Source organism: Urocampus carinirostris, chromosome 2 (assembly GCF_059441175.1).
Source record: "Urocampus carinirostris isolate Australia breed hairy pipefish chromosome 2, RoL_Ucar_1.0, whole genome shotgun sequence".
Lineage (NCBI taxonomy): Eukaryota > Metazoa > Chordata > Actinopteri > Syngnathiformes > Syngnathidae > Urocampus > Urocampus carinirostris.
The window spans coordinates 2,669,075-2,690,558 of NC_142350.1; the positions used below are offsets into that span (position 1 = coordinate 2,669,075).

At 40.2% G+C, this 21,484-nt stretch overlaps 2 protein-coding genes across 5 annotated transcripts; one reads left to right on the top strand and one right to left on the bottom strand.

Annotated features, from left to right (window-relative positions):
- The first annotated feature begins 337 nt into the window (after positions 1 to 337).
- Positions 338 to 16,186, top strand: abcf1 (ATP binding cassette subfamily F member 1). 3 transcript variants are annotated; one of them, XM_088328344.1, is made up of 25 exons: positions 338 to 516; positions 825 to 871; positions 942 to 1,013; positions 1,139 to 1,268; positions 4,746 to 4,777; positions 4,848 to 4,922; positions 4,984 to 5,040; positions 5,196 to 5,273; positions 5,357 to 5,455; positions 6,878 to 7,000; positions 7,069 to 7,169; positions 8,912 to 8,997; positions 9,062 to 9,201; positions 9,270 to 9,418; positions 9,481 to 9,564; positions 11,049 to 11,173; positions 11,249 to 11,361; positions 11,436 to 11,610; positions 11,680 to 11,754; positions 12,636 to 12,706; positions 12,790 to 12,822; positions 12,967 to 13,135; positions 13,204 to 13,268; positions 14,353 to 14,425; positions 15,931 to 16,186. In XM_088328344.1, exons 1-25 carry the CDS (start codon positions 456 to 458, stop codon positions 16,095 to 16,097), a joined length of 2,400 nt encoding a protein of 799 aa, XP_088184470.1. In that variant the 5' UTR covers positions 338 to 455; the 3' UTR covers positions 16,098 to 16,186. The 3 variants fall into 3 exon arrangements, with proteins under 3 accessions (XP_088184470.1, XP_088184471.1, XP_088184472.1); XM_088328345.1 differs by having other exon boundaries at positions 4,984 to 5,031; XM_088328346.1 differs by lacking the exon at positions 4,984 to 5,040.
- On the bottom strand, positions 16,178 to 20,508 carry mrps18b (mitochondrial ribosomal protein S18B). Of its 2 annotated transcripts, XM_088328349.1 has the most exons (7): positions 20,139 to 20,458; positions 19,202 to 19,358; positions 19,042 to 19,139; positions 18,280 to 18,348; positions 17,403 to 17,469; positions 17,283 to 17,342; positions 16,178 to 16,436 (listed from the first exon to the last, which is right to left on the bottom strand). In XM_088328349.1, exons 1-7 carry the CDS (start codon positions 20,217 to 20,219, stop codon positions 16,231 to 16,233), a joined length of 738 nt encoding a protein of 245 aa, XP_088184475.1. In that variant the 5' UTR covers positions 20,220 to 20,458; the 3' UTR covers positions 16,178 to 16,230. The 2 variants fall into 2 exon arrangements, with proteins under 2 accessions (XP_088184475.1, XP_088184476.1); XM_088328350.1 differs by lacking the exon at positions 18,280 to 18,348 and having other exon boundaries at positions 20,139 to 20,508.
- Between the last annotated feature and the right edge of the window lie 976 nt (positions 20,509 to 21,484).

Genomic DNA, 21,484 nt, shown 5'->3' on the forward strand with positions numbered 1-21,484 from the left:
AACTTAATTTGTTTAACAAAGCGGTTCAAGATTGCACTGTAGAAAATAAAAACATTAAAAAAAAACACCATTCTTTTTTATTTTAAGTATGATTTTCTTCTTTTTATTAACTAAGTACCTTCTTATGAGGTAGTACAGTGAAAAAAATTGACATAACTCCATTTTCAAACATTTTTTGACGGACGGTGTGCCTCGGAATTTTTTGTATAAACAAAAGTGTACTTTGGTTCAAAAAGGGTTGAAAACACTGCAATAAATACCGTAGTTAAATAAGGGCCTTCTGTAACTACAATACAATTCGTCGGGAATTTCGTCACTAGAGGCGGTAATAGCACAATAAACACTACCGAAGAAGATTTTTTCCGGACTGTGTTGGGCCGCATGACATTTTTGGTTACCGGCCGGCTCGGGCGACGAAGCTTAATTCAACTGTTAAAATAAATAAAACATAAAAAATGCCGAAAAAAGCTAAAGAAGAAGCGCAGTGGGTGGACGAGGACGACCCGACGCCAACAGGTCCGAGAAAATGACGACGACTTTATTTTGTTGGCAAGCTAGTAGCCGGTAGCGCTAGCTTACTAGCTTTAAGCAAGTTTTGTCTTGAATAATCGAAACTGTTAGTCTCTCTTGCTTCTTATTTGTCACGTGTTAAAATTATCATTTGTAACATTTCATGTAATAAACATGGGATTTGGAAAGAATATCATGAGCCTTTTTGGAGAAGGCGTGGCGCGTCTTTCTAGGCAGCAATATGATGCAATTTTCGTTTCTTTCCATTTAATGCAGTGCCTCTCATTTATTTCTAAGACTCTTTTGTCTCACAGAAAAATCAGTAAAAAAAGGCAAGAAAGACAAGAAGGCAAAAAAAAGCGTGAGTATAGTTGTTATTGTTCTTATATATTGATTACATTTTGTTTAAATGCTGTTGTCTGTTCCTTCAGTTTTTCGAGGAACTTCAAAAAGAGGACATTCCTGAAAATGAAACCGAGCTTCCTGTTAAAGAGGCAAAACAGGTGATTGATCCTTATAACATGTTTTTAGTTTTCTATTATTGTGTATTATTAATTGATGTCATTTAAGGTGCTTTGGATAACTGGTGGTATCAGCTCTTATCAATATGCCTTGTTTATCTTTTCAGCTTCATAAAAAGAAAAAGGAGCGCCGGAAAGGAAAAGGTGGCGACGCTGGCAAAGACGACAGTGACGAAGATGTCATGCTGAAGCTCAAAAAGCTCTCTGTCCAAGCCAGTGATGAGGAAGATGAGCCTGGTAGGAGCCAAGTTGTTTCACTGGATGGATTCCTTATAGCAGGTGTCAGGGACTTGAGGCTTGTAATCAGTGCATCTGGTTCTGAGACAAAATTAATCTCGTACAAATCTTATCTAGTGTGTTCCACGTTAGATATGTGAGGAGCTACGTATCGTGCATGCAATGCCAAAGCAGCACTTGTGAGCTATACATGACATTCATAAATAAATATGGCTCGTGAGCAATATATGGCTCTTTTCATGAGTACGTGGGCTCGTTAATAAATTGAGACAATTACACATTTCTCTGGGGTGTTCCAAAGTCGTATGGTTAAATCGCTTTTTTGGTACATCTAAAGCCGAAGCAAGGCTTCCAGTTTTGTTTGGTCTAGGTTAACCCCCATTCGCAGTCTGCTTGCCGGACACGCTGCAGTGGTCATTTTTTTTTCACCTGGCTGGGTTCGTTTTTGTTCCTGCCATAATTCTGGGTTATTCTGCCTGCATACTGCATTTTTTCGGTCAGCTATCCTCCCGTTTTTACCCCTGATATGTCCCATTTTGTCCTCTGAAGCAGTCTGCTAGCATGTCGTCGGAAAAAGACAGGACAATACAGAATATGAGGTGGGCATCAATCATAAGCTTTGGAATAGAAGTGTGTCTTAAGCCTTGATTTAAAAACTTCCATTGAGGTTGCAGATCTTATCTCTGGAGGCAAGGCATTCCATAGCACCGGGGCCCGGATGGAGAACGCTCTCAAGCCTGCAGACTTCTTGGCTCTCAGAGTCACAAGTAGACCGGCATTTTCCGAGCGCAGACTCCGTGCAGGAACATAAGGGGAAATCAAATCAGAGAGATAAGAGGGTGCAAGTCCATGCAAACATTTATATGTTAATAAGATAACCTTAAAGTCACATCTTAAGTCGACTGGGAGCCAGTGCAAGTTGGCCAATACAGGAGTAATATGCTCAAACTTTTTGGTCTTAGTTAAGAGTCTAGCTGCTGCATTCTGAACGAGCTGCAAACTTTTGATGCTAGACATCGGGAGACCAGAAAGCAATACATTACAGTAATCAAGCCGAGAAGTAATAAACGCATGAATTAAAACTTCTGCATCTGATTGGGACAGCATCGAACGAATCTTCGCAATATTGCGTAGGTGGTAGAAAGCTATTCTAGTAATATTTTTCACGTGTGACTGAAACGACAGATTAGGATCAAATATAACACCTAGATTTTTGACCGAGTCACTGTGGGTAATATTACATTTGTCTAGGTTCAGGCTAGTGTTTGAAAACAACTCACTACAGTGAGTTGGACCAATAATCAACATTTCAGTTTTTTTCTGGGTTAAGGCACAAAAAATTAAGTGACATCCATCTTTGAATCTTAGTAAGGCATGCCTCCAGATTTCTACAACGTAACTGTCCAGGTGTCTCCACTGGCACATACAGTTGAGTGTCATCTGCATAGCAATGGAAACTAATATTATACTTGCGGATAATGTCACCAAGCGGGATCATATAAATACTAAAAAGAAGGGGGGCAAGTACAGAGCCCTGTGGAACACCACAGGGGACATTAGATTGTTTAGAGGTCAGATTGCCATAGTTAACACATTGCATCCTGTCTGACAGGTAGGACCTAAATCATAAGAGTACAGTTCCTGAGATACCTATGCATTCCAGACGAACAAGTAATATGTTGTGGTCGACAGTATCAAAAGCAGCACTGAGATCCAGCAGCAGTAACATTGATGAGGCACCGGAATCTATTGCTAAAAGGATATCATTGGTTACTTTAGTCAGGGCTGTCTCAGTAGATTGATTTGCCCTAAATGCTGACTGGACAGTTTCAAAGAGATTATTTTCTGACATGAAGTCATTTAACTGCTGTGCAGCGACCTTTTCAAGTAATTTTGCAAAAAATGGCAGATTTGACACTGGCCTATAATTACCTAAGCTTTCTGGGTCAAGGTAAGGTCGCTTAAGCGAGGGTTTAATGACGGCAGACTTGAAGGCTACAGGAACAATAAACAAATATAACATATGTATATATCTGTATGTGTGTGTATGTATGTATATGTATGTATGTGTGTATATATATATATTTGTACCGTATTTTCCGCACTATAAGGCGCACCTAAAAGCCTTTATTTTTTTCAAAAGCTGACCATGCGCCTTATAATACAGTGCGCCTTATTTATGGATCAATATTAAGTCGCAAAGTCTTGAAACTAATCCAAGCAGCTGCCGACTAGATTTTCCCCTGAACGCGAGTAGTCCGCGGTGTATGCTGCGATTTATATACCGGCGTTTCATTGGCAAACCAATGTGTCAATCATCATTTGAATCGATCACTATTGGCTAAAGTTATCCGAAGATAAAGGGGGCGGATCCTTTTTATCATTTACAGGCTCGCATAGGCTAAGGGGCAAAACAAAGCCTGCAATTTGCTGAAAAACTTGTGTCAATCATCAGTTGAATCGATCACTATTGGCTAAAGTTATTCGGAGGTAAAGGGGGCGGATCCTTTTTATCATTTACACGCTGGCATAGGCTAAAGGGGCAAAACAAAGCCTGCAATTGGCCAAAAAAGATGAATGTGAATAGCATGTTGGGTTGACGGCTTAGAGAAAACAGTATTTTACTTTTCTGTACTGTATTTGTAAATATTTTACTCTCCTGGATTTACTACACTCACGGATATAAGAGGACCATGGTTGCATGTTATTATTGAACACAACTACTTCGGTGAGCTACTCCGGCTATATATTTTCCCAGTATCTTGTTTCAGAGTGATCTAGATGTTTCTGTGATGGGTCTTTTTTAAATTAAACTCAATTCCAAGTGTTTATTGTCATATGCACGGTAAAGTTGCGAGCGAAAAAGAAAAAAGAAACTAAGGAATGGTTGGCATTTCTTGAATCCCAAGACTTTAACCTTCCGAATGATATTTGGAACGATGCATTTGAGTGACATCGTACGGACACCGCATCCGCACGTGTCTACGACACGTATTTGCTTCTTTTGCAAGCTTTCGGAATGTTAAGGGGGTAATAAGTTTGACTGAACTATCTGACTGTTTTGTCGACGTTCCCATTGTAGCGCCTTATAATCCGGTGCGCCTTATGTATGTCAAATATAGGACCAAAAACTATTTTTTGGGGGTGTGCCCTATAACCCGGTGCACCTTATAGTGCGGAAAATACGGTATATGTGTGTGTGTGTGTGTGTGTATATATTTGTGTGTACATATATATATATATATATATATATATATATATATATATATATATATATATGTGTATATGTATATATATAGATGTATTGAGTTTTGGCGGTTTTGTTGAATTTTGTCTCAAATTATATGGTGCCTCTCTCAATTTTATTTTTTTTATATTTTTGCTTTTATGGCTCTTTGAGTCAAAAAGATACCCAAACCCTGTCTTGTAGAAACAAAATGATGTGACGCTTTCAAAAAATGTTTTTCCTTTCCACAGTTGCCTTCCCTAAAAAAGGAAACACAAACAAGGTTAGCCATCATTAGCTACCTAGAGATCTTCTCGTGCCGGCCTTCTAAAGCATTTTGTCTTCCGCTTTAGGGTGGTAACCTTTTTGCAGCTCTCACCCAGGATGGCGATTCCGACTTGAACGAGCAAAATGAAGCTGAAAAAAAGGTAAATCCTTGTTTCTATTTTGGAACATTTTTTGGAGACCGACACTACATTTTGTGTGTAGGAACCTGAAAAGAATGGCAGGAAAAAAGAACACGGCAAACAAGCCAAGGTGCTGGTGGTGGGTGCTTTCAAACGACTTCTTTTGACTTTGTCTCCATTAGCTGCTTGCTAGGACAATTATGGGAAAAAAAAGCTAATGGGACAAAACAAAAGCATTCTTGCATCATGTGCTTTAGCAATATCATATTTACTGCTTGATGCTCATTGCTCTAGAAAAAGCAAGCATCTGAAGAACGGCATCACCATGGTCAAGACGAGGGGGACAACAGCGATGGGGACGACATGATGATGGTCCGTACGTGCCAGGATTGATTTGGGCTCATTCTTCTTCTTCGTTCGTCACCCATTTCTAAGTTTTGTCTGTTCCGGAGCAGAGCGCTGAGGATGTCATTGCTGAGCAGGCCAAAGTGCCGGTAGATGAGGACCCTTTTTCCAACCTGAGCAAGAAAGAGAAAAAGAAGAAGAAAAAAATGGTAGGTCAATTTTTCAAAATAGCAGTTGTTTGAGCAGCTCTGTCCCCAAGATGAGGTATAAGTGACAAATGTAAGTGTCAATCAAGTTTGTCTCTGTTAAGTCTTTTCATGGTTCTTAATGTTGCTTTCAGCTCCTGAACAGCTTCTCAGATTTTTTGGGTTTTTGATGATCCATCCTATATCTGCACCGCTTATCCCATCAGTACGGTCGCGGGGGTGCTGGAGCCCATCCCAGCTATCTTTGGGCAGTGGGCAGGGTACCCCCTGAACTGGTTGCCAGCCAGTCGGAGGGGACACAGGGACAGAAAACTCTCTTGCTCATTCCACGCCAAGAGACAATTAACCTGACATGCATGATATTGGAATGTGGGAGGAAACCGGAGTGCCCGGAGGAAACCCACGAATGCACGGGAAGCACATGCAAACTCCACACGGGAAGGTTGCTGTAGCTGGACTTAAGCCCTGAACCTCTGCACCACGGGGCTGCGCTAACCACCCAGCCGCCGTGCCACCTTTTCAATTATGTATTATCCATATTAATAAAACATTATGCACCAAATTGTTTAGGAATTGGTAATTAAATCTGTTTTGCAGGGGATTCCTGAAAAAAAAAAAACATGAAATATAAATCAAGAAAATCACAGATGTACCAAAAAAATTATGTAAAATGCAAATCTATTTTAGCTTTTAACCCACTGGACTGATCTTAAACCAAACAACACAAAATCCCTAAAAGAATAAAATAAAAAAAACTTTTCAGTGCTATAAATGAAGGATAGAATGCAAAATAAATTCATTATTTAAAGTTCCATTGTATCCAATTTGGACAGAAAAAATATAAATTAAACAAATAAAACGCAAAAAGATCAGTCAATTGAAAGATTCAATGCACTCGTCTTCAGAGCATTCAATATTGTTAAGATGAGTCCAAGTTTGGCTCATTTTTCTCCTTTTTATACGGACAGTTCTTTTTTTGTCTTCCGTATTAAACTTGATTATTACCCAACACCTATTGAGCTCTTTTTGTGTTTGTAAGCAGGTGTGACATACAGTAGTCAAGCTGCGCGTGCATTGTTGAAGCAGAATGACAGAATTCATGACAATTTATAGCAGCCCTTTGACACACAAAAAATAAAGATTATATTTAGGAACAGCTCAAAATAGCACAAATGTTGTGCTAGCAACAAGATAAAGACTTTATTTTGAGTCCACAATCAACAAAAAAAACGTTCTTTTGATCGTCGCTGGATTTCATCCTTTGATGGGACTGAAAACAATCGGCCTTGAAAGTGCTTGAAAAGTGCTTGAATTTGTCCATAAACAAATGTATGCAAACCCTGCAAGTCAAAAATGTAAATGTCAGTGGATTTTGTCACTGTTGAAAGTCTTTTTGTTGAAGTTTTTTGTGTGTCTTGTTTTCAGATAGAGTATGAACGTCAGGTGGCGAGCCTCCGTGCCCAGAGTGCCCTGGAGGGCGATTTCTCAGTTTCTCAAGCTGAGATGTCGTCCAGACAGGCCATGCTGGAAAACGCTTCAGATATCAAAGTGAGCATGTCATGACATATTGGTTTGTCTCCGTTTCTCGTCACGCTTGTCTCTTGTGTGTTGTGTAGCTGGAGAGGTTCAGCATATCAGCTCACGGCAAAGAGCTTTTTGTCAATGCAGACCTCCTTATTGTGGCCGGAAGAAGATATGGTTTGGTTGGACCTAATGGGTATGTTGCATTGAGGGTTCGTATGGGTGCTTGAAATCCGGGAAAAAGCTTAAATTTTAATGTTGTGTTTTTGAGGTCAGGAAAATTCTTGAATTTTGGGGGAATTGCTTGAAATAGTTACAAAGTTTCTTGGGGGTCTGTAGTCTACAACCCATGCATCAAACAAAGAAAAATTAAAAACATATTTTAAAAATACAATCAGTTTAAAGATGAAGAAGACAGGGCAGGTAGGATTGCAGTAGTTTGTATGACGTTGTCATGTGAAGCGTCATCACCTCCTACAGGTTTATTACAACACTTGCATCAGACTCAGATGCTGCTAGCGTGCAGCTTTAATGAAGGATTGCTTGAAAACAGAATGCAAACTGTGGTTAAAACGTGGATCAAAGCATACTGCGAATTGTGCAAAAAAGTCTCTTTTTTGCACAATGGGAGAGTCAACCATTTTTTTTCACATGAGTAAACCCTTTTTATTCACATGAAAGGTAACTCAGAGATGACAAGCTTAATTATGATTTTGTTTTCGCTAATGGTTTGCTACATAAACAGGGCACTATGAAAAATTAATCAGCGCACTGATTCTGTATCATTTATGTTCATACTTTAGGGGCCATATAAAAAATTGAGGGAGCGTTTCCCAGTGGTAAATTGTAATGGGAAGACCTAAAGAACAACTAAATATGTAGGCTCTGCAGTTTGACGTGATCGATTGCTTTTCGTAATCAAAAAATAATGACATTTTTGACCACTTGAACCAAACAGACAGCAGCAAACACGAACAAAAATGGGGCACAGAAACTCAGTTTAATTTTGTATGCCCCATTCGGCTCCCAATTTGTTTGGCTTAGGATTTATCAAATTTTCTGGTTCTTTTCACCCCAAAAAACAGGGCTATGGATTGATTCACACCGAATTTCCTCCTTTAATGTTACTGGATAAATTGGAAAATTTGCTTTGAAAGTGCTTTAAAAAGTAATAGATTTGGCCATGAAAAAGATTAATGAACCCAAAGCATTGGTCTATTTGATTGGATTTGGATTCCAGAGTAGAGTTAAGATCGGGCCTAAAAAAAAATCCATATTGAAGCCCAGCCCAAGCCGGACAAATTAACTTGATTTGAGGGCTCAAGCCCGAAACAAACCTCAAATTTTTTATTTCAGTTGTGGGGCGGCAGTAGCTCAGGAGGTGGACCGCTCGTCTTGGGATCAAGGGATCCCAGTTCGAATCCCGGCTTGTCCGTGTTGCATGTCGAGGTGTCCTTGGGTAAGACACTGAACCCCTAATACTCCCAATAAGCAGGTTAGCGTCTTACATGGCTGCAATACAAGGCCGCTATTGGGAAATGTGAAGCACACTGTAAAGCGCTTTGGGAAGTCATTGACTTGAAAAGCTCTATATAAATGCAGATCATTTCATTTCAACAATCGGGAGGAGGGTATTCTGGCCGAGCCAGACATCACCGCCCTCTGTGGCCGGTGCAGACTATGAGCAGTACAAGCAGTGGCGATAGCTACGTCTAGTGGTGGTTACAATAACAACATTCAGTCACAACACAAGAAGGATATTTTCTTTAAAAAGTCATAGAGAAAGCTGGGCCAAAATCGAACTTAAATGATTGACATTTAAAACCCTGCCCAACCCGAATTTCAGGCTTCCGGACCAAGATCTTACCTCTAATCCAAAACAATCCTCAATTCTTTCTTGCTTGTTGACCGATAAACAACAATGTCGTTTTTCATCAGTAAAGGGAAGACCACGTTGCTGAAGCACATTGCCAACAGAGCTCTGAGCATCCCGCCTAATATTGACGTACTGCTGTGCGAGCAAGGTAAGAAGGTTATTTGCCAAATTGCTAAAAGATCACCGAGTCCCGAGACTGCTTCCGCCATCAGAGGTGGTAGCCGACGACACACCGGCGGTGCAGGCAGTGCTCAAGGCCGACACCCGCCGCATCAAGCTGCTGCAGGAGGAGAAGCAGCTTCAGGCTCGACTGGAGAAGGGAGAGGACAGCGTGGCTGAAAGACTGGACAAGGTCGGTCTTCAATGCGCTCAATTCGTCTTCTGGTCTTACCTAGGCTCATGAGGCTATTCACTCGGCAGGTTTACGAAGAGCTGAGGGCCATTGGCGCCGCAGCGGCTGAGGCAAAGGCCAGAAGAATCTTGGCTGGTTTGTCTTTTACCCCTGAAATGCAGAACAGACCCACCAAAAAGTTCTCTGGAGGTTGGCGGATGAGGGTGTCCCTTGCAAGGTAAAGCGGAGCATGCGTCTCCCACTGGGGACTATCCCTGTTCTGAGCTCTCCACTCTGCAGAGCTTTGTTCATGGAGCCCACCTTGCTGATGCTTGATGAGCCCACCAACCATCTGGACCTCAACGCCGTCATCTGGCTCAACAAGTAAGCACTGAGTTCTGCCTCTGCCCCAATCCCTTTCAAGTGGTTGAAAATAAAGCTTATTTTTGGATGCTGAGTGTTAGACAAAATAATCAGTGCTGGGCATGTGACGTTAAAAAAGTAATAAACATTGTTACTCACTCCTTCTTTCAAAAAGTAACTAAGTTAGTAACTGAGTCACTCTATAGTAAAATTACCTAGTTACCAGAGAAAGAATTTATTTCTGTTACTTTAAAGTAAAGCTGTTGTAAATCAAATAATTTAAAATGTTCTGATCAGTATTTAAGTCAGTTGAATAGAGAAAAACAGACAGGTAGTTGTGTTATACAAACTTGTAATATTTATTGAAACTCACCAGCAACAGATTTACCCTACATATGAATTGCCACAAAATTAAACAGATCATAGATCATAAAGTAACAATCATGAGCAAGCAATATAAAGTTGGTTTATTAAACTAAAGTCTAACTCAAATGGTAAACGGTCTGCATGTACAGCATGTAGCTCTTTTAAAGTCATTGAAGACCTCCTAAAGTGCTTTTACGAAATGCACCGTGTATCCTCAGTAGGGTCGCGGGGGTGCTAAACCCTATCCCAGCTATCTTTGGGCAGTGGGCAGGGGTCACCCTGAACTGGTTGCCAGCCAATTGCAAGGCACAGAGACAGACGACTCGCTCATTCACACCTAGGGAATATTAACCTGACATGCATGTTTTTTGCAATGCGGGAGGAAACCGGAGTGCCCGGAGAAAACCCATGCAAGCACGGGGAGAACATGCAAACTCAGCACCGTGCGGATGTCCGCTAACCAACCAACCGCCGTGCCGCCACATAGTACCATTTATGTACTAGTATAAATGACTATTATAAAGGGAGAAAATATAGCAAAATTAACACTTTAACGTTAGCACTGAAAAAAACAGGAAAATCTATAGCTAAAAAAAAAAAGCTAAACAATTTTAACTTTTTATTCTCAACAAATTCAAAGTCAACAGCACAGAAACCCTGATAAAATGCATTTTGACGAATCATTAGAGAAAAATAACATCGTGAAGGTAGCCGGCTCTTTATTGGTGGATAGTCAGCTTCAAAAGCCCTTTCGTTCGCAAATGACACTCGTTTTTTGCCGCCGCATTTACCAATTCACCTTTTCTTCCGGCGCATTAGTAAATACAATATTCGTAATCGCTATTTAACTCTATTGTATTTGTAATTGTGACATGATCTGAAAAGATGTGACATAAACAGCTCTGCGGACTACAGAAAAACGCTTTATTTAAAGTAACCCACCACTTTTGACCGTCAGTGAAATTAATGGCGTTGCAACTGCGCAAAAAAATATTAATTAGATTACCCCGTTACTGAAAGAAAACTGCGGTTACGTAATGGCCCTATTTATAACCGTGTTATTCCCAATACTGAACATGATGCATGAGAAAGCTGTATAAGTGGAATAATCTGACCTTGCTTGTCCTGCACACCCCAAGTTACCTCCAAGGCTGGAAGAAGACTTTGCTCATTGTTTCTCATGACCAAAGTTTCCTTGATGATGTGTGCACGGACATTATGCACCTGGACAACCAGAAGCTCTACTATTACAGGGGCAACTACTGTAGGTAGCTTGAAACATACAGCTGGACTTTTTTTAAGTGATTGTTCCCACCTAACCGTAAATTTCTACTCCTAGTGACCTTCAAAAAAATGTACATCCAGAAGCAGAAGGAGCTCCAGAAGCAGTACGACAAGCAGGAGAAGAAGCTCAAGGACCTGAAAGCTAGCGGCAAGTCCACCAAACAGGCTGTAAGTCAGTCAGGAAATTCAGCGGTGCTTGCCTGATTTTTGCCTCACTCGTGTTGTCCCTGCGCCGCTTTCAGGAGAAGCAGACCAAAGAGGCGCTGACCAGAAAGCAGCAGAAAGGAAAGAAGAAGGGCGGTCAGGAGGAGGAGAGCCAGGACAACAATGAGCTGCTCAAGAGGCCCAAAGAATACACCGTCAAGTTCACTTTTCCCAACCCGCCCCCACTTTCGCCGCCAATCCTAGGCCTGCACAGTAAGAACAAGGCGCGATGTTGTGTAAGGCCATCAATGCTTGCTCGTTTCATTTGTTTTTTGCTTCTAGGTGTAGATTTCTGGTACGACAGCCAAAAGCCGCTTTTCAAGAACGTGGATTTTGGAATTGACTTGGAGTCCAGAAGTAAGTTTATGATTCACTGATCCCTTAACGTTCCAACGTCAGACTGCTGAGAATTAAAGTCGTGTCTTCACTATGTCACTAGTTACTAAAATCGCTAGCACATATAATTGCAAAGCTTAAACTCGCGCGTTTGCTCCCCCACATGAAACAGATGGTTTCCATTAGTTACTAGTAGCAGGGGAAGATTCCTGATCCGTCTCGGATACAGCACCTTCACAATCTGGTCGCCGTTGTTGTTGGTATCAAGCTTCCTCCCGCTCTTCATGAATGAGTTGTACTTTAATATGAAAATACATCTACCTAGTGGTAATTTGCGATTTAAATATAGGTGCGAAGAAATTATTACACTGCAAAAAAAAAGAAATCCTATTTAATAAATAACTAAAATAAAAGAGCGGGTAGACGGTTTAACTATTTTTTTCTACTAAAACAAGGAAAATATTTTTGACATTAGAAAAATGAATATTCTATCTTGCGAATGGTAGATAAGTATTTTTTTTAAATCTTTGGTCGACTTTGAGACTGGGAGGTCGCTGGTTCGAGCCTCGGCCGAGTCATACCTAAGACTTACAACATTGGTACTCATTGCCTCCCTGCTTGGCGCTCAGCATTAAGGGGTGGAATGGGGGGGTTGCTCACCTAATGACTAAAATGGCTGCGCCCTGTTTGGCTGCGGCTGCATCGGCTCGCTACAGTTTAACTGTACGGGTCAGGTGTATCGACATTTCGTTCTGTGTGCATTGTTACAAAGAATGACAATACAAGTAAATTATTATTATTATTATAATTTGCTTCTGCTACATAATGTTTAAACACTACTTAGTTAAAATGGAAAAACTGTGAAAGTAAGGAGGTGTACTTTTTTGTTTGTTTGTTTCCAGTATGCATTGTGGGGCCCAACGGTGTTGGAAAGAGTACGTTGCTGTTGCTGCTCAATGGAAAGCTCAATCCTGTACGGAGGTCCACTTGTCGCGCTACGCTTTGCTAGGCAGCTGAATGTTCTTATCGGCTGACACGCTCACTTGTGTTTTACAGACCAAGGGTGAAATGAGGAAGAATCACCGTTTGGTGAGGAAGAACCACAAATCTTTCTTTTTCTTTTCTTTTTTTTTACGATTACGACCAGAACAAGGGGCAGAAAGCTCAGCTGGCTTGAAAAAATATGACGAGAAGCCAAACCCCTAAGAATATTCAGCCTGCCTTTCCTTGCAGAAAATCGGCTTCTTCAACCAGCAGTACGCCGATCAGCTCAACATGGAGGAGAACCCCACTGAGTACCTTATGAGGAATTTCAACCTCCCCTACCAGGACGGCAGGAAGTGCCTGGGACGATTTGGCCTGGAGAGCCACGCCCACACCATTCAAATCTCCAAACTCTCTGGTATGCTTTACAGACACGTAAAAAACATTCTCAGTCTTAATGGTTTTTACCTCATTTTGTTGTGATAGGTGGGCAGAAGGCTCGAGTGGTGTTTGCTGAGCTTTCCTGCCGCCAGCCGGACGTCCTCATCTTGGTAAGCGAGCTTCCCCATCAAAATCGAATTGAATATTTGAGGGAAGAATCTTCTTTTCGAGTTTATTGCCGCCCCCTATTATTACAGATTATTGTCTCTATTCCGCTCCTTAAATTCAAATAACAAGTCAAGTTCTGGTCAAAAATGGTAAAAGTATCCTTTTTCAGACCTATTATTCACGTCTAACAGTCCTTTCAGTGACATCTCCTTTGTTTCTTCTTCTAGAGCTATTTATTCTTTTCTAATTAGCGTAAAGGAAACTGTTTAGCGTGAAGGGCTATAGATTTGATAGCATTTCCGAAATAACTCATGTTATTACCATATTGTTACTAGGTTATTGATATTTTTCCACTGATCGTCAGATACAAGGTTACAATTAATTCAAAAAATAATTATAACAAGGTATTTTATGTTATATGAATCACATCTCATGCAAGAGAAATAATCGTTAACACTTTAAAATATTTAACCTGGTAATGTAGAAAAGTGTGTGTGTGTGTGTGTATACACACACACACATTTTATTCAACATAATAACACACAAAATTAGACAGAACAATTTTCAATAAACAGATATATGTGTGTTCCAACATTCTGGTAGAATATATTCAATTGCACTGTGCGCCTAATTTAAGAATTTTATTTTGGCAGCAGCAATGTTCACTTCTCGTGAAGAGGCAGAAGATAGCACGGAAGTAGGGTTATATAGACTGAGTTAACCACAAAACAAGTAATTTTTCTTGAAAACCACAATGACCCAGCACTAGTGGCAGAACTAGAATCCAGTATATCTACATCTTGCTAAAGTATCTTGATAAATATTGCAAATAATAAAAGGTGCATTAGGTAATTTAAGTGGTGGTGACAAAACTTTTTGCAGTCCTGGTAGGAATATATTTACACATTTAGTGCCTGTCCTAATAATGATTGCATTTCAACCTTATTAGCTGTATGTCAACTTGTCAGCCCTCTTATCCTTTTGCACCCCAACATATTCCTCTATGTAAAGAATCCATAGCGAAAAAAATGGGTAAAAAAAAAAAGGATGTGACCAAAATATTTGATATACTCTTGCTTCTTCCAGGACGAGCCCACCAACAATTTGGACATCGAGTCCATTGACGCCTTGTCTGAGGCCATCAATGAATACAAAGGAGGTATGTGCAAAATGCTCTTTTTGTCAAAGAAAAGCGTGGAAGTGTGAGATATAACTTCATTATCATTGGTGGAAAGAAAATTTAGAGTTCGTACACCAAGCACTTTTAAGGACTTCCATAGCCAATATTTTTTTTTTCCAATACCATAAAAGAAATCCAGTGCCATACAAAGGAATGAGAGCCTAAACCTTAGTTTCAAACCCCAAACTTATTTTGGAACTCTTAAATCGTTTTAAAACCCTAACTTACAGCCCAAACCGTAGTTCTACAACTAACCCTCGCCCCAAACCCGTTTAAAATTGTAACCCTAGATGTAAACCTATTTTGGAACCCTGCTTTCAGTTTAGAACCCTAACATGGAGCTGAAACCCTAGTTCCTAGCCCGAGCTCTAAACCTATTCTGGATTCATAACATGGAGCTGAAACCCTAGTTACTAGCCCTACTCCTGTCTTAAACCGAAACTCTAGCTCTAAGACTATTCTGCAACCCTACATTCCGTTTAGAACCCTAACGTGGAGCACAATCCCTGGTTACTAACCCTAAACATACACCTAACTCTAGCTGTCAATCCTAGCCCCAATCCTTTTTGCGAACCTTAAACTATTTACAATACCTTAATAAGGAGCCTTAACCTTCGTTTCAAACTCCAACCTTATTTTGGAACCCTACAATTGGTTCAAAACCCCAACTTGCAGCCCAAAACTTTAGGTCTAGTTGTAACCCTAACTCTAATCCGAGCTCTAACTATAGCTCTAACCCTGTTTAAAATTGTAACCCTAGTTCCAAACCCATTCTGGAATCAAACATTCAGTTTAGAACGCTAACATAGCGCTCAATCCCTAGTTCCTATACCTAACTCTAGCTGTAAACCGAAGTTCCTAAACCTACACTTACCGCTTGCTGTAAATCCTATTTCAAAACCCTAAATTCAGTTTAATACCCTAACAAGGAACCTAAACCTTATTTTCAAACTGTAGCTCCAATCGTATTTTTGAACCATAAAATAAATTTAAAACCCTTATTTGAAGCCCAAACCCCTAGCTCCTAACCCTACACCTATTCTGGAACCTTACATTCAGTTTATTAACCTAACATGGAGCTCAAACTCTAGTTTCTAACCCTAGCTCCAGCTGTAAACACTAGGCCCAACCTTATTTGAGAACCATAAATTCAGTTAATTACCCTAATAAGGATCTTAAACTTTAGGTCTGTAGCTATAGTTAGAAATTATTTTGGAACAAATACATTTGAAGCTCACACCCTAGCTCCTAGCACTACACCGGACTTAAGAAAAATGGCAAGAATTTTAAACTATTCCAAGCACTACACCTAAAATCCAAGCACTTTTCAAACCTCACACATTACAATTCAAGCATTTTCAAGGATGTAATGCACCTGTATGAACCAAGGAAATACTTTGCTAGTCAGATTGAAAAACAATTCATAATTTGAGTTCCAACACGAAAAAAGGCTACTCGCTAATCATGGTTTTGTTTGGGCATAGCGGTGATCATCGTGAGCCATGATGCCCGCCTGATCACAGAGACTCGGTGCCAGTTATGGGTTGTTGAGGACCGCTCCTTAAACCAGATTGATGGTGACTTCGACGACTACAAACGGGAAGTTCTCGAGTCCCTCGGCGAGACCATGGTCAACAAGGTTGACCCGTAAACCCGGACGGCTTTGGATTTTTATTATGAAATGTGCTATGCTTAATGGAGTGTAAAGGCCAAGCAAAATGATAAACCTAATCAATTTTGTCCAGTTGTGTTTTATTGCTTCGCATAAAACAGACGAGATGTTGTCATACACCAGGCTTGAGGTAAGCCTTATAAGTCTTCCTGACTTTGGCAACTTCCTTCTCATCCGGCGTTATTTCAGCATACCAATGGTACCAAACATCGCTCGATGCCAATGTCGAGGCTGGCCGTGTGATTCCCACGGCGTCGTGGTTGTTAGAATAATCATCCCCTGCAAAATCCACATGCGGAATCTGGAACGGAAGGAGGCCTGAAAGCGACAGAATTGGAACTGTTGAGTCATTACAAAGTAGAGATCAACCTATTATTGAGCGGGCTGATTATCAGCACCACTATTTAGGAATTTGACAGATATTGGTTTTGCCATCCATTTATTCAACGAGCCGATTAAATAGATTTAAAAGTGGCGTTTTTTTAGGCTCAGATGTCACCAAGCCTCTCCCAACTTATTTCAGACGCTACCCATCCCACGCTTTCAGATTGAATAAGTGACAGAGGGCGCCGTGGCACCACTGAAGTAGGAAGAATAATGTCCGAGCGGAGTAAACGGCAACAGCTCTGCTGACACATCTGGGCCTGGAGAGGGATGGGCACCACCAGGTTGTACTAGCCCAAGACACACCACAGGAAACCCGAGTGATTAGGGGTTCCAACCAACATGGTAGAAAAGCATGTGTGTGATTGAGATAGCATAAAAAGTGTAATTAACTTGTTTTAGGGAAGCACATACAGGAGGAGACTGATATTAGCTCTTATGATAACAATAATAAATCTGGCTCAAACAGCAATGCCCGCGCTACAATTTACAGGCTCCATTGAAATTATATTTTTGCACTGTGTTTTAATTAAAATCATGCTGGTTGTATTGGCATTTTTAGTTATTATAAAAAAAATCTGGGTGTGATTTTTCAGTTTTTTAAGAGTTGTTCGTTTTTAGATTACGAGAAATCTTACGCCAACTTTCCAGCGCCAAACATCAGTTATCTACCTACTCTTAATACTGATACTCGGTATCAGCCCTGAAAGACCCATGTTGGTCGATCCTTATAACAAAGCACATTGAAGTCTCGGCAGGAAAAAGCTTAGCGTGACTTACCACAATCTCGAGCGCTTTGGATGGCTTGGATCAGCTTCTTCTGCTGCTTCCTGCACACGCCTGCAAACAAATGTTACTGGAATCAGGACTTACAACACCACAGTGGCTCTATCTCCTTACCAGTTCGAGTGGCATCGTACACCGTGCCCGTGTGGGGGCTGATAAACTGCTGCAACAGCTTCACGTTCTGTTCAAAAGAAAAACTAGTATTCACATACAGGATTCCTACACCTTTTCCATGACCAAATTCAAGCACTTTTAATGGACTTTTAATTGTGCAATTGTAATCCTGTGCAGTCCTTTGAGACATTTTTGTGATGAAGGGCTTTATAAATAAATGTGACTTGACTTTCAAAGCCAATTTTCCAATTTCTTCAGTTGTATTTGAAGAATTCCAGTATGAATCATTTGTTTCATTTTAGAGCTGCAAATGTATCTGCAATTTCCATACGCAATTTCTAATCTTGCGTGTGCATTTGTCAAGACGTGATTTTTAAATGTTGAGTAAATCTTAAATAGTTTTTAATACGAATATCTATCCAGAGAGATGTTGGGTAAAAATGTAATATGTGGCTTACATTTTCAGTTACAGAAAGTTCTTCCCATTACAATTTATCACTGGGATTTTTGCATGGCCCATAATATTCATAATTGGTACGTAATCCTTGCACTTAAACACGCTCCATGGTGCCCTTTTTTTGATGTAGCATCCACCTGTCCTCATGGGCGAAACCATAAAGGGCATAGGACAAACTAATGCTGGCTGCTGTTAATCACGAGGGGATAGAAAATGCAGTGGCAAAGTGAAGCCACCAAAGCGCAGTGTCTGCGTCATTTGTTGACAGGCTTGAGAAACATGGCAACAATTTCAAGCATTTACAAGCACTTCACCCAAAATTCAAGCACTTTTCAATCCTTGAAAACATAACATTAAAATTCAAGGATTTCAAGCATCCGTAGGAACCCTGCACCCTTGAATAGAACAAAATAAGCTAACCTGATGATGAACGATCACGTTGGAGTCTCGGCATATTGGACAAGGGTTGCCGGATATCTTGTCCCCTCTCTTAAAAAACAAAACAAAAAAACTACCTTATTCATAATACTTAAAGGGAATCGTGTATTTAACCCTTGTGGCATGCAGGTACGAATTACGTACGTTTTCATGTTTTTGTATTTTCAATCAAGGCGAGAGCATTCAAAAGTCAACTTGGGAGCTCAAATTTTTCCCACGTTGGGAAAACATGTAGATCAGGGGCTGTCAAACTTTTTTTAGCAGGGGGGCACATGGTAGAAAAGAATCTGACAATAGGTTTAAGAGAAAAAGAGAGAAAGTGATAAAAAAAAGAGTAAGAGATAATGTGAGACAGAAAAAGGGAGTAGAAGAAAGAGCACAATAAAGAGATGGCGCCATAGAGGAAAAAATAGAAATAAATAGAAAAGACAGTGAACATGAGAAAGACAGAAAAAAAAGTGAAAGAAAGAGGGTGAAAAAGGGAAAGAGGCAGAGAGTGAGCTACAGCTCCTTTGAGAGTGGTCCCTGGCTTGGGTGACATTAACTACAGCCCATTTTTCCTCTCGCACTAAATAAATTAAAAACTTTGTTTCTCATTGACAATTTTGAGTGGTTGGTATATATAAATTGCTGAGTTGTCATAGTTTAAGATTACGTCCAAATAATGTACACTGACATGCATTGTGTCACAAAAGAAAACGCCTCCCCCACAAGGGTTAATAAAATAGACATTGAAGAGCTCACAATGCAAGTCTTGCGAGTCTTCTGTGGCGGAATGCCTCCTTTGTGGTTCCTCCGGTAACCTGTCCACACGGGATTGGCTCCGTACCTCTCAGAATATTCTGCGGGAGAGATTACAATCAAGTGTTTGTACACCCCCCAAAAAAATGAGAACACCGCATACCTTCACTTTCTAGATAATCCCATGGCCTGTCCTGGTAGCGATTGGGGGCCTCAGTGTTGCGGGTGGTCGCCTCCTCCTGGGGGGGGGCCACTTGGCAAAAAGAGTGCCTTTGAAGTGCAACTCCCCCTAGAATGGGCTGCATCCTCTGGGACACAAACTGGGAGAAAATTACCACAACGTAAGAGTGCAATTTAAGCAACAAAAAAAAGAGGGTAACCATTTCAAATCCAAGGCAATGCTAATACCAAATTTTAAGAGCATCCCGTTTGCTTTGTTTGCAAACTAATTAATCCACACTGATTACCAGTAAACGTGTACAAATTAATATACTTAAGAATAATGTTTTAGCGGCTCATTGTAGCACAATGTTGCTCCAAATGTAATTGCGCCAGTGAAGGTTTAGGTGTAAAATGCATACCTGTCAACCTGTACGGTTTTGCCGTACAAAGTACGTTTATTATGCATTTTAAGACGTGTACGACGTACAAGAAAATCTGTACGGAAAACGCAAATTTGTCAATTATGGGTACCCTCCGGTATAACACATGTACAATATAACATGTTAAACTACATAAATAAACACGTTTGAAAAAAAAGGTGTAAGATTATTTTATTTTTTGTAAGGGAAAATACATTTTGTAAGGGCATGGAGCCGTGGAGGTTGACAGGTATGAAAATGCAAGGCCCGACACTATTTTTCACCATTTATCTCGCTATTTTCTGCATTTACGACTTTGACCGATCTAATATTGCCTATCGTTACTTTAATCATTCTAAATATCCACGTCTAATCTCGTTGAAAAAAAAGGTACACTACGTTGTAATCAATAACAAAAATCACTTTTCTACTGAAAAGCCTCGATATGTTCCTCAAACGGTTTGAGTCGAGAATGGAATGTGCAATATAAAGCCGGAAGTGTCAAATTTAGAATATTACCTGACATTTTCGCGGAGGGAATAGATTATAACGTGGAAGAAGCAACGTCGCCCGCATAATATTCGAGAAGGCGGCTGCCATCTTTAAGGGAGGTAAACGTTCAGTTTTCTTCTTTCTTAAATGTTTGTCTCGAGCACAAATACTGCCCTCTATTGATACATTTTTGATCCTGCTTTGACTTCATTGCAAGTCATACGAGTCAATTTATACGTCTCCGCCCTTTTAATACGTTTAAAAAAATAAAATTGTATGCCCCATTGGCGTAACCAGCCCGTTTTGGGGTGGGAAGCCTCATAATTCAGTCCATTTGATACCTAGCACTGCATCGTAGTATTAATGCTGTTGTATTTTTTGTAGTATTTTCTATCGTTGAATTTTTGTAGTACTGTATATCTGCAGTATAACTGGAGTGTTTTTTTTTCTAGTATTTATGTCGTCGTAATGTTGTAGTATTGATGTAGCATCACTGTAGTATTAATGCAGTTTTTTTTTGCGGTATTTCCATAGTACAAACTTTGTAGTACAGTGGCTTGCGAAACTGTTTGGCCCCCTTGAACTTTGTGACCTTTTCCCACATTTAAAGCTTCAAATATAAATATATAAAACTGTAATTTCTTGTGAAGCATCAATAATTAAGTGGGACACAATCATGAAGTGGGACACAAATTATTGGATCTTTTAAACTTTTTTAACAAATAAAAAACGAAAAAGTGGGTGTGCAAAATTATTCAGCCCCTTTACCTTAGTTGCAGAAAACTGTCCAGACGTTCAGTGAGGAGCTCTAAATGATTTATTGTTTATCTAAATGACTAACGATGTGTGTAATCACTTCTAATCCAGCTACATGGGGAACGAATTTCCGGCACCTGGTTAGCTCATTCCGACTGAAATGGAGCAGAAGTCCACCGAGCCCTGATGATTTTTCCCTCGGAATACACTGGGGCCGGCTGAGAGGTGATTTCAACGGCATGACCGAAGTGAGACCGATCCCAGTCAAAGACCAAAGATTGTTAAAACAAGCAAACAAGATATCTGTGCCAGAGTGAGAGAAGAAGTGGTGTTTGAAGACGAAGACGGAAAAGCACATAAAGGAGAATATGTCCTCAGTCCAACCTGTTGCGAAGGGACCTATTTTTTGGGGGTTTGAACAAATTTATTGACACTAATAACAGCAAACAAACAATGTGAAGTTTTAACAACCCTTCTCGACAATCTTAACAGCTATCAAGCATATTCACAATTTCATTATATAACATCTTTGTCAGTTTCAATGGATCCGTCCAGTCTAAAATCGATTGTTTTTTGCTCTGAACAAATCCACCGACACCAACTGTAGCAAACAAACA

Bases quoted from the DNA above. Each gene is read 5' to 3' on its own strand.
- mrps18b (XM_088328349.1), bottom strand. From the start codon at position 20,219: ATGGCAGCCGCCTTCTCGAATATTATGCGGGCGACGTTGCTTCTTCCA. The intron at 19,140-19,201 runs GTATGCGGTGTT...TCTCTCCCGCAG, and splicing joins GGATTATCTAGAAAGTGAAG to AATATTCTGAGAGGTACGGA. The intron at 18,349-19,041 runs GTGAGCTCTTCA...TTGTTTTTTAAG, and splicing joins AGACTCGCAAGACTTGCATT to AGAGGGGACAAGATATCCGG.
- abcf1 (XM_088328344.1), top strand. From the start codon at position 456: ATGCCGAAAAAAGCTAAAGAAGAAGCGCAGTGGGTGGACGAGGACGAC. The intron at 5,274-5,356 runs GTCCGTACGTGC...GTTCCGGAGCAG, and splicing joins ATGGGGACGACATGATGATG to AGCGCTGAGGATGTCATTGC. The intron at 8,998-9,061 runs GTAAGAAGGTTA...TTCCGCCATCAG, and splicing joins CGTACTGCTGTGCGAGCAAG to AGGTGGTAGCCGACGACACA.